This window comes from Belonocnema kinseyi, chromosome 4, assembly GCF_010883055.1.
Source record: "Belonocnema kinseyi isolate 2016_QV_RU_SX_M_011 chromosome 4, B_treatae_v1, whole genome shotgun sequence".
Classification (NCBI taxonomy): domain Eukaryota; kingdom Metazoa; phylum Arthropoda; class Insecta; order Hymenoptera; family Cynipidae; genus Belonocnema; species Belonocnema kinseyi.
This window is the reverse complement of record NC_046660.1, coordinates 7,074,009-7,092,256: the sequence shown is the minus strand read 5'-3', so window position 1 is coordinate 7,092,256 and position 18,248 is coordinate 7,074,009. Positions and strand designations below refer to the sequence as shown.

Sequence of the window (18,248 nt, the reverse complement as noted above, 5' to 3'; positions counted from 1 at the left end):
CCGAAATTTGAAAATTACCGAAAAATAAAATTACTCATAACAATCTTAAATAATTTATAATATTTGCAATTTTAAAAATTTCATAATAATAAAATTTATCCTAAAATTCCTGAATAATTTATAATATTAACGAGTTTTAAAATTTACGAAAAATCCATTCTTTTAATTCCCCGATAATAAAATTCTTCTGTAAAATTACCGCACATTTATAATATTAGCGAATTCGAAAATTCCATAATAATAAAATTCATCGTAAAATTCCAGCAAAATGTATAATGTTGCTGAAACATAAATTTTCTCAAAAAATTATTGAATAATTTATAATATTACCGAATTTAAAAATAACCGAAAAATAAAATTTTTGAACAATTAATTACAATATTACTGAATTTAAAAATTCCCGAATAATAAAATTCACTGATAATAAAATTCTTCTATAAATTCCCGAACAGTTCATTATATTATCGAATTTGCAAATTCCCTAATAAGAAAATTCGTCGTCAGTTTACAGCACGATTTATAATATTGCCGAAAAATAAAATTCATCACAAAATTACGGAATAATTTATAATAATCCCGAATAATAATATTCCCTGATAATAAAATCCTTCTGTAAAATTCCCGAGCAGTTTATGATATTATAGAATTTGAAAATTACCGAAAAATCAAATTCATTATAACATTTAAAAATAATTTATAATAATAGCGAATTTTAAAATTTTTCAAAAATGCAATTCCGCAAATTCACCGCTAATAAAATTCTTCAGTAAAATTCTCGAAAATTTATAATATTACCGATTTCGAAAATTCCATAATAATAAAATTCATCGTAAAATTCCAGAAAATTTTATAATATTGCTGAAAAATGCAATTCCTCAAAAAGTTATTTAATAATTTATAATATTACCAAATAATAAAATTCCTCGTTAAATTCCAGCAAAATTCATAATTTTACCGACAAATAAAATTTACTCATAAAATTACTGAATAATTTATAATATTACCGAATTTGAAAATTCGTTAATAATAAAATTCCTCGTAAGACTACTGATTAATTGTTGATATTACCGAAATTAAAAATTACCTAAAAATAAAAATTTTCGTAAAATTACAGCATGATTTATAATATTGCTGAAAAATAAAATTCCTCTTAAAATTTCTAAACAATTCATACTATTAGCGAACTTAGAAATGACCAATGAATACAATTCCTCAAATTCCCTGATAATAAAATTCTTCTCTAAAATTCCCGAACATTTATAATATTCCCGAAGAATAAAATTCTTCGTAAGATTACCGATTAATTTATAATATTTCCAAAATTGAAAAATTCCTAAAAATAAGATTCCCAAATAGTTTATAATATTACCGAATTTGAAAATTCCCTAATAATAAAATTCCTCTTAGAATTACAGAATGATTTATAATATTGCCGAAAAAATAAACTTCCTCTGAAAATTGCTGAATAATTTATAATATTCTCGTATAATAAAATTCCTCGGAAAATCCTTCTGAAAAGTTCCAGGACATTATATAATATTACTGAAATTTGAAAATGACCGAATAATAAAATTCCTCGTAACAGTCCTAAATAATTTATAATGTTAGCAATTTTTAAGATTCCATAATAATAAAATTCATCGTGAAATTAAAAAAAAATTTATAATATTACTGAAAATTTAATTTCTCAAGAAATTACTGAATAATTAAAAATATTACCGAATTTAAAAATTCCCGAATAATAAAATTCGTCTGTAAAATTCCCGGTCAGTTCATGATATTATTAATTTTGAAAATTGCCTAATAATAAAGTTCTTCGAAAAATTATTGAATGATTTATAACTTTACCGAATTTGAAAATTCCTCGTAAAATTACCGATTAATTTATAATATTGCCGAAATTGAAAATGACCTAAAAATAAAATTCCTAAATAATTTATAATATCATCGAATTTGAAAATTACCGAAAAATAAAATCTTAGGACAATTTACAGTATTACTGAATTTAGAAAGTCCCGAATAATAAAATTGACTGATTACATTATTTTGTAAAATTCCCGAACAGTTCATAATATTACCAAATTTAAAAACTCCTTAATAATAGTATTCTTCGTAAAATTTCAGTATGATTTATAATATTGCCGAAAAATCAAATTCTGCAGAAATTACTGAATATTTTATAATGTTCCCGAATAATAAAATTCCTCGCAAAATCCTTTTGGAAAATTCCGGAGTAGTTTATGATATTACCGAATTTGAAAATTACCGAAAAATAAAATTTCTCATAACAATCCTAAATAATTTATAATATTAACGAATTAAAAAATTCCATAATAATCAAATTGATCGTAAAATTCCAGAAAAATTTAATTTCTCTCAAAATTATTGTATAATCTATAATATTACCGGATTTGAAAATTACCGAAAAATAAAATTCCGCATAACAATCCTAAATAATTTATTATATTAACGAATTTTTAAATTCCCGAAAAATACAATTCTTAAATTCCCTGATAATAAAATTTTTCTTGAAAATTCCTGAACATTTATAATATGACCGAATAAAAAATTCCATAATAATAAAATTCATCGTAAAAATCCAGAAAAATGTACAATATTGCTGAAAATGTTAATTTCTCAAAAAATTCCTAAATCGAATTTGAAAATTGCCGAAAAATAAAATCTTAGAACAATTTACAATATTACTGAATTTAAAAATTCCCGAATAATAAAATTGCCTGATTATTATTTCGTAAAATTCCCGAACAGTTCATAATATTACAAAATTTAACAATTCCTTAATAATAATAATAATAATAATAATAATAATCCTCGTAAAATTACAGAATGATTTATAATATTGCCGACAAATCAAATTCTTTAGAAATTACTGAATATTTTATAATATTCTCGAATAATAAAATTCCTCGCAAAATCCTTTTGGAAAATTCCGGAGTAGTTTATAATATTACCGAATAAAAAATTCCATAATAATCAAATTTATCGTAAAAATCCAGAAAAATTTACAATTTTGCTGAAAATTTTAATTTCTCAAAAAATTCCTAAATAATTTATAATATCAACGAATTAAAATTGTCGAATAATAAAATTCCTAAAAAAAAGTATTGAATGATTTATAATATTACTGAATTTGAACATTCCTCGTAATATTTCCGATTATTTTATAATATTACCTAAATTTTAAATTACCCAAAGGAAAAATTCCGGAATAATATTTTCTTCGTAACTTCTTAAGAATATTTTTTTTCTGAAATTTGACATAAAACAAATACCTTATTATTAGGATAAAAATGCAAAGAAAGAATGGGAAAACGTTGCATGTAGGACAGGAAAGCAGGTAGACCGTGAGAGTGCACCAGAGCGCACCAGGGACTCGCTCGGACACGTAGATGTATCCGCCCGCGCTGGAGAACGCTCACGTAGTTCGCTGCCGAGACTCGAGACAGAAGACCGAACCGGCAACGAGTGAGCGAGAGAGTAGAGCTTCAAGAGTTTTGAACCATCGGCTCGTGCCGGCTGGACGTGGCAGTGCTGCAGTCTGCGCAGTAGCGCAACGCGCCGCTGGTCGCGAAGCCCACCGCGTGGACGCTAGCGACAAGCAACGCGTCGCGACGAGCAGGCGAAGCAGAGAGGAAGGTCAGAATCGACGCGTCGGGAAGCGAGGAGCGAGGCGATGCGATTTTGTTTAGTGCGCACTAGACCAGTCAGCGCGACGCGATCGAAACTGCGACTCACGGTCTCGTCCTGGATATCAACGCTCTCAACTCCATCTTTTCCGCGGACAGCTTTGCGTTCGATGCGATTTATTCGGACTCGAGCAACATGCCGATGCAGCGACGCGCTCCGGAAAAGATGAACTGCAACCAACTCGTCCTGGAGGTTTACGAGAGACGGCCGCTCTGGCAACGGAATCACAAGCAACATCATAATCGTGGCGTGCTCGATACGTTGTGGGATGAGGTCGCCGAGGTTCTAGGATCCACAAGTAAGCAACCACCAGTTCTCTCCCTTTTCTCTTTTCCCTTCTTCTTCATTCACCCTACTCCCTACCACCTGTCTCGCAGTTTAGGTTAGGTAGGTGTGTGTATGGATGAGTGTGTGTGTAGAGAGTACCGTGTTACCAATCACTCGGCAATTTGCCTTTATCGTTTCACGTTTTGAATAATGCTTCGTCATGATTTTCTTTCATATATTATTTATTTATTGATTGCAAAAATTGCATCATTTCTTGGTGACGAATGAAAAATGGTGAGAAATAAAATTGCCGAAAAAGAAAATATTTGATGTAGAGAATTCCTGAATAATAAAATTCTCGACAGACAATTGCCGAATTATAAAATGTCAAGTGAAAAATTTCCGACACTAGATAATGAAATATTTTAATCAATTGGATAATAAAATTCATGAACAGTTCATAATATTACCAAGTTTAAAAAATTTCTCAATAATAAAATTCCCGGACAGTTTGTAATATTACGAAATTAAATAAAAATTTAATAATGAAATTCGCGAACAGTTCGTAATAATATTTCCTAATAATACAATTTCCTGATACTAAAAATTCCAAAATAATTTATAGTATTACCGAGAAATAAAATTCTTCCTAAAAATTACGAAATAATTTATAATATATTCCCGAACAGATCATAATATTACCGAATTTGAAAATTCCCTAATAATAAAATTCCTCGTAAAACTACAGAATGATTCATAATATTGCCAAACAATGAAAGTAATATTATAAATTACTTAATAATTTATAATATTACCGAATAATAAAATTTCCTGATAGTAAAATACTTCTTTAAAATTCCTGGCCAGTTAATTATATTACCCAATTTGAAAATTCCCTTACAATAAAATTCCAGAATAATTTATACTGTCTCTCAATTGGAAAATTTCATAATAATAAAATTCCCGAATAACTTATAATATTACCGAATTTGAAAATTACCAAAAAATAAGTTTCCTGAATAATTTATAATATTAGGGAATTTGAAAATTCCCTAATAATAAAATTCCTCGTAAAATTCCCGAATAATTTATAATATTACCGAAAATTAAAATATCTGATGAAATTCCGAAATAATTTATATTATTAACGAATTAAAAAATTCCTCCTAAAATAAAAAAATAACTTACAATATAGCCTGATTGGAAAATTTCCTGATGATAAAATTCCTCGTAAAAGTCCCGAATAATTTATAATTTTGCTGAAAAATAAAATTCCTCGTGAAATTCCCTAATAATAAAATTCTTCTGTAAAATTTCCCAACATTCACAATATTGTCGATTTTGAGAATTACCAAAAATTAAAATTCCCGTAGAATTGATAATATTATCGAATTTGAAAATTCCCTAATAATAAAATTCCTCGTAAAATTCCCAATAATTTATGATATAACCGAAATTGAAAATTACCGAAAACTAAAATTCCTCATGAAAGTCCGAAATATATTATAATATTAACAAATTAAAAAATTCCAGAATAATAAAATTCCTCGTAAAGTTACAGAATGATTCATAATATTGCCAAAAAATTAAAGTAATATTATAAATTACTTAATAATTTATAATATTACTGAATAATAAAATTCCTTATAAAATTTCCCGATAGTAAAATACTTCTTTAAAATTCCCGGCCAGTTTATGATATTACCAAATTTTAAAATTCCCTTACAATAAAATTCCAGAATAATTTATACTGTCACTCAATTGGAAAAATTCATAATAATAAAATTCCCGAATAACTTATAATATTATCGAATTTGAAAATTACAAAAAAATAAGTTTCCTGAATAATTTATAATATTACCGAATTTGAAAATTCCCTAATAATAAAATTCCTCGTAAAATTCCCGAATAATTTATAATATTACCGAAGTTGTAAATTATCGAAAACTAAAATATCTCATGAAATTCCGAAATAATTTATATTATTAACGAATTAAAAAATTCATCTTAAAATTCGAAAATAATGTATAGTAGTATTATCGAAACATAAAATTCCTCCTAAAATTAGAAAATAACTTACAATATAGCCTGATTGGAAAATTTCCTGATGATAAAATTCCTCGTAAAAGTCCCAAATGATTTATAATATTGCCGAAAAATAAAATTCCTCGTGAAATTCCCTAATAATAAAATTCTTCTGTAAAATTCCCGAACATTTACAATATTGTCGATTTTGAAAATTACCAAAAATTAAAATTCCCGAATAATTGATAATATTACCGAATTTGAAAATTTCCGAAATATAAAGTTCCTGAATAATTTATAATATTATCGAATTTGAAAATTCCCTAATAATAAAATTCCTCGTAAAATTCCCAATAATTTTTGATAAAACCGAAATTGAAAATTACCGAAAACTAAAATTCCGAAATATATTATAATATTAACAAATTAAAAAATTCCAGAATAATAAAATTCCACAATGATTTATGGCCTTTCCGAAACATAAAATTCCTCACAAAATTACAGAATAACTTATAATATTACCCGATTGTAAAATTCCCTGATAATAAAATTAATCTTAAAAGTCCCGAATAATTTGTAATATTGCCGAAGTTGAAATTTACCAAAATTTTAATTCGTAAATAATTTATAATATTATCGAATTTAAAAATTGCCGAAAAATAAAATTTCTCGTAAAATTACTGAATAATTTATAATATTGCCGAATTTGAAAATTCCTTAATAATAAAACTCTTCTGTAAAATTCTCGAACATTTATAATATTGCCGATTTCAAAAATTCCATAATCAAATTCCTCCTAAGATTCCAAACAAATGTATAATATTGCCGAAAAATAAAATTCTCTAAAAAAATGCCTGAATAATTTATAATATTGTCGAACTTAAAAATTCCCTGGTAATAAAATTAATCTGTAAAATTTTCGAACATTTATAATGTCGCCAAATAAAAGTATTCCAAAATAATAAAATTCTGAATAATTTATAATATTACTGAATTTTAAAATGGTCGAAAAATAAAATTCCTCTTAAAATTACTGAGTAATTTATAATATTACTAATGATAAAATTCCTTATAAAATTTCCAACCAGTTTATAATATTACCAATTATAAAAATTCCCTTACAATAAAATTCCTAGTAAAATTTCAGAATAATTTATAGTATTACCGAAAAATAAAATTGCTCCTAAGATTGCAGAATAACTTATAATATTGCCCAATTGGAAAATTCCCTAATAATAAAATTCCTCGTAAAATACCCGAATAATTTATCATATAACCGAATTTGAAAATTACGAAAAAATAAAATTCCTGAATAGTTTACAAAATTATAGAAATTAAAAATTGTCTCAAGATAAAATTCCTCGCAACTTTCTTAAAAATAATTTATAATATAACTGAAGTTCAATATTTCCCGTAATTATGAAATTTTGGAAATAGAAAAATTCGAAATAGAAAATACCCAAAATTATAAAATTTCGGAAATATAAAAGTCCCGAAATGGAAAATTCCATAATAATACAATTTCTGACAGTTTATAATATTAACGAATTTGTGAATTTCTGAATAATAAAATTCCTGCCAGAAATTAGCCTAATTATAAAATATCCGATACTGTCAAATTAATGAATTTAAACAATAAAGAATATTTTAAAAAATTTTAAGATCCCAGGGATCTTCGAATAAATTTATCTTGAAACCTATTAGAATCATTAAAAAAAACTTCAAAATTTACTTTTGAATTCTTCAAAAATCTAGATTTTATTTTAGATACTGTAAAACTGTAGTTTTGTTGAAATTAAAAATGGTTTCTAAATATTTTTTAAAATGATTCGCATTTTGAATAAAATTCCGAAAGACTGTAGAAATTTTTTATTAAATCCTTTCAAATCTTGAAAATGCATTTTTCAAAATTTCAAAAATATTTTAAAATATGCTCATACAATAAATGTTTTAAAATAAAAAATCATTAAAAATTGTCCGAGAAGTCTTATGAAATTTTTTTTACACTGTTGAAACCTTTTAAAATTCTTAAAAAACTTCTAATTTTTTTATTCCACATCTTGAAAAATCTACATTTTGTTTTCAGAAAAATTATTTTTGTTTCCTTTCAAAACTCTAAAATATTTCTATAATTAACCAATTTTTTTCTAAAATTTTATAAACTTGCAAAATTGAGAAATTCTACTGTGAAATCTTTTACATTCTTTTACTGAAAAATAAGATTATTGCTTTTTAATATTTTTTTAAAGAGAAACTCAAGTTTTCAACTGCGTATTTTTTTAAGTTGTATTTAAAAAAATTAACAACATTATAATCGTCATCTCTAATGAGACCTTTCGTTTCTGTGGCAAGAACTTTGTTTATTTTTACTTTATAATTATAAACGTGGAAAAAATGTTATCGGATTGAACAAGTTTTATCAGAAATGTTTCGAAATGAGACAAACATTGAATTGCTAAAGCGATAAGATAACGGCAGCGCGCTCAAGCAGTATGATGTGAAAAATAGCAGATTTTTAAATTTCTTATTATTTAAAACTTAAAAAAAATGCAAAGTCAACAAAAAACCGTATTTTCAAACAAATAATTTTCTTTTTTATGCAAATGATCTACATATAATCTATATTGCCTTAAATTAATGCAAGCATTTTGCAATATATGAAAAATTTATAAAATACTTATCTAAATTTGTTATAAATAATTTATGTTTACAAATAGACATTTAGGTGTTTGACGATCAGAAATTTTAATAATTCTTTTATTTTTTAATGTATATTTCAATTGTCTCATTCTTAAAATCTATAAATTAAAAAAAATTACCATAGTTATAAACATTTATAATTAATGAAAAAAATAGTTTACGTTCGTAGAAAAAATTTAAATTAAAAAAATTCCTTTTCTGCTTAAAATTGTTGATGGAAATGCCCGTAAGTGAATTTTGTTTATGAAATTTGTTTAAATAATTGATTATTATTATTTTTGGGTGCTTTGAACTTCAAAAATTCAATAGATGCAATTCGTGTTCATTAATTTGTTTATAACAATTAAACAAATGCAAAAAACGTGCAAACATAATTTTTAAAATAATTTATTATTATTTAAAATTATATTATCTTTGGGTTATGCTAAAAAATTGCAGTTTTTAATGGAATTTTCAATTTTTTGTTCACTTTTTACTAAAACTGAGGTAATAATTAATTAAGTTTTTTCAAATATTTAAAAAAAAATCAAACAATTTTTCACTGTTTATGATTATCCTTTCTTATACTTATATTATAAGATACTGTTTTTTTCTTCTGAAATTTAAAATTTCCCTTTAGATTTTTAGTGATGAACAAATAATAAATAAATCTAATAGAGCATTATTTTATTTTTTATGCATAAATATTTTTTAAATAGAACCAGATATTTAAAATTAAGTTTATTTCGAAAAACAATAGACTGAAAATTTAAGAAAAATCCGCCAGTTTCTAGCATATATCTAAGAGAATATAGTTGTAATCAATAATATATTTTTTTAAACAATTAGGTTTATTAATTTGCATTAAATATTGCTTTGCTAAGTAAAAAGTGAACAGGAAGTTAAAAATATCTGAGAAAACTGCAAAAATGTAGCAATTAAATATATATTTAGTAAAATAAAATTTTGATATTTAATTAAATTAAATAATACATTGTAAACAATAATAATTGTTTAAACAATTTTTTTTATTATTCAGTTATCAGTAGAAAGTAATATCTTATGTATGAGAAACATTTTTACTAAAATACACCGTAAACAATAATAATTAGCGCTAAAAACTCACAAAAGCAAGTTTTTCACTTATGGGATTTTTTTAGGATCCTATAAAAGAGACTGATTGGGGTAGGATTTCAAAAGTTATTTTTTTTCGTATTGTATGGCTTTTTTCGAAGAGGCGTAATTAGGGTCAATTCAGTATACCTAATATTGACGATTCTGAATAAAATTTACAAAAAGCTTTTTTTTCTTATGGGAAATACGTGTTAAACTTCATGAGGTTTGCGGGTTCTTTAAACATATTTTTTCTCTAAAATATTATCTTTAATGTTTATTTACTATTTAACATTTTTTTAAAATAAACAAAAGTTTCACTTAAGGTTATTTATTATTATAAAAAGTAAAATATTTCAAAAAAATTATTCTTTCTTATTTTTTTTTGTTACAAATTTATTATAAAAGAAAAAAATGTATATAAAAGTAAGAGGTTTAAAAAAAATTCCTTCTTATGTTTATTTATTATTATAAAAAGGAAGAGATTAAAATCAAATTATTCTTATACAAATAAAAGATTTTTAAAAAAATTCTCTCTTATCTATATTTATTATTAAAAATTATTTATCATTAAAAAAATTATCCATCAAAATGTAAATTTAAAAAATAATTCATTGTTTCGTTTATTTATTCTCATAAATTTATTTTTGAGAAAATGACTCGTATTTATTTTTTATTATAAAAATCAAGAGAATAAAAAAAATAGATATATAAAAGTAAGAGGATTAAAAAAATTCATTCGTGAGAAAGAATCTAAAAAAAAAGATTCTCTCGTAGGTTTATTTATTACTATAAGAATTAAAAGATTTAAAAACTGTTTTCTTTTATTTTTATTCGTTATTATAAATTTTTTTTTTAAATTTGTTCATAAAAAAGTATATTAAAATAAAATGATTCGCTCTTTGTGTTTATTCATTATTATAAACAGCAAGAGATTAAAAAAGTATCTATAAAAATAAGAGATTAAAAGAAAATTATTCGTAAACAAAATATTTAAAAAAGGCATTCTCTTATGTTTATTTATTATTATAAATTCATTACTAAAAAAAATATGGAAAAAAATTACCCATAACAGAGTATATTTTTAAAAAATCATTCTCTTATTTACATTTATTATTATAAATTTATTATTGAAGAAAATATTGGTTCACCAAAAAGTAAGATATTTAAAAAAAATTATTTTCTCTTGTGTTGGTTTATTCATCACAAATCTATTATTGAAAAAAATGATTATTTAAAGAAATGTAGATTTAAAAATGATTTTCTCTTATGTTATTTATTATTTAACAATAGTTATCATTGAACAAACAATATCCATCAAAAGGAAATTAAAAAAATAATAATTCATAAAAAAGCAGAAGAAAAAAAAGATCTATAAAAAGTAGGAGATTTATAAAAATTATTGTCTTCTAATGTTTCTTTAATATTACAGAAAATACGAGATTGAAAAAAAGATAGTTTCTCTTGTTTATTCATTATTCCAAATTTATTATTGAAAAAAATATTCATCTATAAAAAAGTAAGAGATTTCAAAAAATTATTCTCTTTTATTTATATTCATTTACAACAAATATCATTAAAAAAATTGTTCTTTAAAAATGATTTTAAAAAATTTACTGTTTAGTGTATTTATTGTTATAAATTTTGTATTAAACAATATTTATCGTTGACATTTTTTTTATAAAAAAGTATATAAAAAAAATTATTCACAGTTTAGTGTATTTATTGTTAAAAATTTGTTATTCAAAAAAATATATTTATCTATATAAAAGTAAGACATTTAAAAATTACTCTCTCTCTTTTTGTTTTTTTGTTAATATAAAAAATAAAAAATTAAAAGAAAAAATTCTTTCTTTTGTTTATTGATAAGTATATATTTATTATTGAAAAAAATATTTAGCTATAAGAAATTAAGAGATTTAAATTATTCTCTCTTATGTTTATATATTATTACAAATCTATTATTTGGAAAAAATTATTATTGAAAAAAAGTAGATTTAAACAAAATTATTCAATGTTTAGTTTATTTATTGGTATAAACTTGTTATTGAAAAACACTTTACGTTTAAAAAAAAGAGAGTTAAAAAAATGATTATCTCTTGTGTTTATTTATGATTATAAATTTAATATTAAAAAAATTATTATTGAAAAAAAATTATCCCTAAAAAAGTAAAAGATTCAAAACAAATTCATGTTATGTTTGTATAAATTATTAAAAAATATTTATTATTGAAAAAGATTATTCATAAAAAATTTGTTTATAAATGATTCACTGTTTAATATATTTATTGTTATAAATTTGTTATTGAAAAAAATATTTATCCATAAAAAAGTAAGAGATTCAAAAAAAATTATTCTCTTATGTTTTATTATTATTATAAATTTATTATTGAAAAAAATTATCCGTAAAAAAGTAGCTGAATAAAAAATGATTCTCTCTTTATATTTATTATTATAAATTTCGTATTAAAAAATATTTATCGTTGAAAAAATTTTCCATAAAATAGTAGAAAAAAAAGATTCACTGTTTATTTTATTTACTGTTATGAATTTTTTTTGAAAAAAAAATATTTATCTGTAAAAAAGTAAGAAATTTAAAAGAATGATTTTCTTCTGAAAAGTGATTATGGTCAATTTAATATACCTACCATACAGTATGGAAGATTCTGAATTGAATTCACTAAAACTTTTTGTTTTCAAATTCTAAGTGTTATACTTCATGAGTCTTGCGAGACCTCTGAGTATAATTTTCTTTTAAAAAAACGCATTTATTTTGTTTTGGATTCAAACAAATTAAGGTGAGAGTATGCATAAAAACGAGGGGAGGGGTAGTGAGGCACTTTATGGGGGGGGGGGGGGGGGGGGGGGGGGGGGGGGGGGGGGGGGGTAGTAGAGATATTGAGGGGAAATGAAGGCAGGAAAAGTAGGAGGCATGAAGGTAAAGTAAGTAGGGGAAATGAGTGCTGGAAAAGTAGGTGATATAAGGGAGAGAGAGAGTAGGGAAAATGAGGGATTTGGAAATTACAAGTGGGAAGTACGGTAAGTTATAGGAAATTAGGTAAATAAAGTAGAGGAACTGAGGACAGGAGAATTAGGGGTATTGGAGAGAGTAGGATAAATACGTAAGGGGAGGAGAAGTAGGGAAAATAAAGAATTGGTAAATGAAGTGTGGGTAGTAGGAGAAATGCTGGAAAATAAGAGGAGAGAAAGTAGGGGAAATGATGGATTGGGAAGTGACGAGTGGGATGTAGCATAAATAATGATAAAGTAATAGTGAGTGGAGTAAAAGAATTAAGAAGTGGTGAAGGAGGCTGTTAATTAGGGAAGTAATATGAAGCGAAATAGAGAAGGAAAAAGTGTAGGAAGGGAGGAGAAGTGTTTGAACCAAGGTTAGGAAAATAAGAGGGAATAGGAAAAGGCAAGTATTGACGGAAAGGGTTGAATGACTCAATTGAGAGAAAGGGTGAAGAAGTGGGGGAATTTAGGGGAAGTAAAGAGATGAGTAATAGATGAGGAAAAAGTTGTGTAAGAGAGGGGAAGTGAGAAGGGGGTGAAAAAATGTGGAAGAAAGAGCTTAAGGGAGCGGTCAGGATGAGAGGGTGAAGTAGATGTGGAAGAAGTTATGGAAGTGAGGACAAGGGGTAAGAGTTGGGGAAAGGAGAAGAGGGTGTAGTAAATAAGGAAGCAGTTGTTGATCGGAGAGGTAGGAAAGAGAGGGTGAAATAGATGAGGTAAGATTTGTTGAAGTACGGGAAATGAGGAGAAATTGAACTAGGTGAGGCAGAAGTATGGAAAGTGAGGAGTTGTTAAAAAAGATTGGAAAAAAATTGGGCATGTGAGGAGAAGGGAGAAGAGGGTGAGGTATATGAGGAACAAGTTCGGGAAGGGTGGGGAAGCGAGTTAAAGTGAAGTTTAGGAGTAGGATTAGAGAGGGGAATTAGAGGAAATAGGGGGACATTAAACAAATTAAATTCCGATTGATCCCTACCTTAATTTCCTAAATCCTAAATTTTAATTCCTAATCCTTGAAAAATTGAAATCTTGATTCCCAGGAGACGGATGTCGTCGAAGATGGAAAAGTTTAAAGGACAATTTTCGAAGAGAGCTAAAAAAGACCGAAGAAACGATGTTTAAATCGACTTGGCCTCACTATGATTCTCTGCTCTTTCTGAAGGACCAAATGATTTCTTCCTTTCTCGCGGATCCTTTAGAGCTGCAACCTCAGACGAAATTGGAAGTCTTTGAAAACTCTTCCAATGACGGGGAAAAAATAGGAGAAGACTCGGAAGTACCAGAATCGTATGAAGGTGGCAATTTTGAGTCAGTTGATTCGCCACCCACAACTTCTGCAGCTCGTCCACGCAGGGGCCGAAGAAAGAGACAGAAAGTTAAGGATGAAGAGCCTGCTGAGGAAATTGAGAATATGGATGACATCATTCCACCTCCGCAAATAACACACGACTTTCCCAGAAAGGATGTCGAGTACGAAAACACTTCGGAATCGGATGACTATTTTTTTTTTATGAGTCTCATCCCTCATGTTCAGAATTTCAACTCGCTACAGAAACTGAGGCTTCGTAATAAAATTCAGCAACTGATTATAGACGAGGCGTCTGGAATTAATAGTAATAATACTATTAGTCATTGATTAGACCGTTCCGGATTTTACTTTCACTTTCCCTTAACTTTAATAGCACAGTTTATCCGTTCTTTAAAACAAAAATCATTACTGTAGGGGCGACCTGCCTAGAGTGGATAATGATTTCTACAGTGGATAACTATTAATTAAGAGCACAAATGAAATAAAAATTATTAATTTTCATTTATTAACATAAGTAGTTTCTTAACTATTTTTCAAATTAATTATTTAACATATATTTGTATTTTCGATTAATGATTATCCAGTGTAGGGAGATTTCCTGTAACCGATTTCAAGTTTAATTATGTTTAAAAAATAATAAACATTTTCAAGGAAGACTTTAATTCTCCGTTTAAAAAAAATATAAATTTGCTTAAAAAAGACATTTTTTAATTTGAGAGTTACTGGTTGTAAGTGTTTATTTTATTATACACCTCATTTAGAAATGTTAATTTAGAGAAAAAAAGATTCTCTAAAATTGCACTTTTTCATTCTTCTTGTGACGAATACTTTGTAAAATCTTTGAATAAAAAATTGGTGACGATAGAAATTTCTCTGGAATAATGATTTATTTATTAATAATTATTACGTTATTACTATTTTTGTATTAAGAAAAATTTATCCATAAATAAGTAAGAGATTTGAAAACAAATATTCTCTTATGCTTATTTATTATTGCAAATCTATTATTTGAAAAAATTATTATTGATTCACCTATGTATATTTATTATAATAAATTCATTATTGAAAAAAAGTGTCTGCAAAAAAGTAAGGGATAACAAAAAAAAATTCTCTTATTTTTATTTATTATTACAAATTTACTATTTGAAAAAAATTATTTATAAGAGAGGAGATTTAAAAAAAAAATAATTTCTCTTATGATTAATTATAAATGAAATTTTGAAAAAAATGTATCAAAAATTTAAAAAAAGTGATTCTCTTATGTTTATTTATTATTTAACAAAATTTATCCAGTTAATATTAGGAGATTTATAAAAATAATGATCTCTTTATGTTTTTTATAATAAAAAGGAAGAAATTTAAAAAATTCTTCTGTTTATTCGTCATAAATTTATTTTAAAAACAAACAGATTTTCTATTATGTTTATTTATTCTTGTAAATTTATTATTGAGAAAAATATTTGCCCACAAAGAAGTAACAGATTTTAAAAAAAGATTCTTATGTTTATTTATTATTGTAAGTTTATTATTGAGAAAAATATTTATCTATAAAAAAGTAAGAGATTTAAAAAAGAATTCTGCTATTTTTTATTTATTATCTGAAAAAAATTATCCATATAAAATAGGAGATTAAAAAAAAATCTCTCTTATTTTCAATTATTAATTATAAATCCAAAGTTGAACAAAAATGTTTAAAAAAGTAAGAGATTTAAAAAAAAATACACTTAATATCAGGAGAATTATAAAAATAATTCTCTTTTTATGTTTCTTTATTATTATCAAAATGAAGAAATGCAAAAAAATTCTTTCTTTTGTTTGTTTATTACTATAAAAAATAAAAGATAAAAAAAATTTCTTTTATGTTTATTCATCAAAAATTTATTTTTAATATTTTCTATTTATTATTGAAAAAAATATATTTATCTATAAAAAGTAAGAAATTTAAACAAATTATTATCTTTAATGTTTATTTAATACTACAGATTTATTATTGAAACAAAAAAAGTTGTCACTAGTAAAAAAGTAGAATAAGAAAAATTATTCCCTTTTATGTTTATTTATTTTTAAATTTAATTTTGGAAAAAGTATATCTATCAAAAAGTAAAAGATTTGAAAAAAAGATTATCTCTTATGTTTATGTAATTATAAATTTATTGAATTAAATTGTCCATAAAAGAGTAGATTAAAAAAAAAATGATTCACTCGTATGATTATTTATTATTATAAATTTATTACTAAAAAAATATTGGAAAAAAAAATTATCCATAAAAGAGTAACTTTAAAAAATTGATTCTCTTATGTATATTTATAATTATAACTTTATCATTGAGAAAAATATTTGTTCAAAAAAGTAAGAGATTAAAAAAAAAGATTCTTAAGTCTACTTATTTTTATAAATCTATTATTGGAAAAAAGTATCTATCTATAAAAAAGTAATTGATTAAAAAAAAGTCTTAGTTTTGTTTATTATTACGAGATTATCATTTTAAAAAATAAGAGATTAAAAACAAATTATTCTCTCTTATGTTTAATTATTAATTATGAATTTATTGTTAAACAAAAATTTATAAAAAAGTGATTATATCTTATGTTTATTTATTAAAAAAAAAAGATTACCCGCAAAAGAGTAGGAGATTTATCAAAATGATTCTTATTTTTATTTATTATTATAAAAAGCAAGATATTTAAAAAAGATTATCCCTAAGAGTAGTTTAAAATAAATGATTTTCTTATGTCTATTCATTATTACATATTTATTATTGAAAAAATATTATTATTTATAATATTTTTATATTTATTTTTATAAAATATTTATTGATCCGACCGTTCCGGATTTTACTTTCCCTTAACTTTAATAGCACAGTTTATCCGTTCTTTAAAACAAAAATCATTACTGTAGGGGCGACCTGCCTAGAGTGGATAATGCTTTCTACAGTGGATAACTATTAATTAAGGGCACAAATGAAATAAAAATTATTAATTTTCATTTATTAACATATGCAGTTTCTTAACTATTATTCAAATTAATTATTTAACATATATTTGTATTTTTGATTAATAATTATCCAGTGTAGGTATTATCCACTGTAGGGAGATTTCCTGTTTTATTATTGCAAATCTATTATTTGAAAAAATTATTATTGATTCACCTATGTACATTTATTAGAATAAATTCATTATTGAAAAAAAGTGTCTACAAAAAAGTAAGAGATAAAAAAAAGAATTTTAAGTTTATTTATTATCATAAATCTATTATTGAAAAAAATTATTTATAAGACAGGAGATTTAAAAAAAATATATTTTCTCTTATGATTAATTATAAATCAAATTTTGAAAAAAATGTATCAAAAATTTAAAAAAAGGATTATTTCTTATGTTTATTTATTTTAAATTTATTATTTAAAACAAATATTCATAAAAAAAGTGATTCAATTATGCTTATTTATTATTTTAAAAAAATTATCCAGTGAATATTAGGAGATTTATCAAAATAATGCTCTTTTTATGATTATTATTATAAAAAGGAAGAAATTTAAAAAATTCTTTCTTCTGTTTATTCGTCAGAAATTTATTTAAAAAACAAACAGATTTTCTATTATGTTTATTTATTCTTGTAAATTTATTAATTAAAAAAATATTTATCTATAAAAAAGTAGACTTCAAAAAAAGGATTAACTCTTATGTTTATGTAATATTACAAATTTTTTATTTAAAAAAAATTGTTACTGTTAAAAAAGTAGATTAAAAAAAAGATTCTTTTGCTTATTCGTTATTATAAATTCGTAATTGAAAAAACAATTATTGTAAAAAAAGGTTTAATTTTTTTATTATAATATTATTATTATTATTTTTTATTCATAAAAATGTAGATTTGAAAAAATTATTCTCTTATGTTTATTTATTATTATTAATTTATTACTAAAACTATATTGAAAAAAATTACCCATAAAAGAATAGAGAAAAAAAGTCATTCTCTTATGAATATTCATTATTAAAAATTTATTATTGAGAAAAAAATTTGTTTACAAAAAAGTAACAGATTAAAAAAAACCATTCTTATGTTTATTTATTATTGCAAGTTTATTATTGAAAAAAATTTTTATCTATAAAAAAGTAAGAGATTTAAAAAAAAGAT

General features: G+C 23.9%; 1 protein-coding gene across 1 annotated transcript; it reads left to right on the top strand.

Annotated features, from left to right (window-relative positions):
- Positions 1-3,464: 3,464 nt before the first annotated feature.
- Positions 3,465-14,981, top strand: LOC117172013. Its single transcript, XM_033359737.1, has 2 exons — positions 3,465-4,006; positions 13,845-14,981. The coding sequence occupies exons 1-2, from the start codon at positions 3,844-3,846 to the stop codon at positions 14,438-14,440; spliced, it is 759 nt and encodes a 252-aa protein (XP_033215628.1). The 5' UTR covers positions 3,465-3,843; the 3' UTR covers positions 14,441-14,981.
- The last annotated feature ends 3,267 nt before the right edge of the window (positions 14,982-18,248 follow it).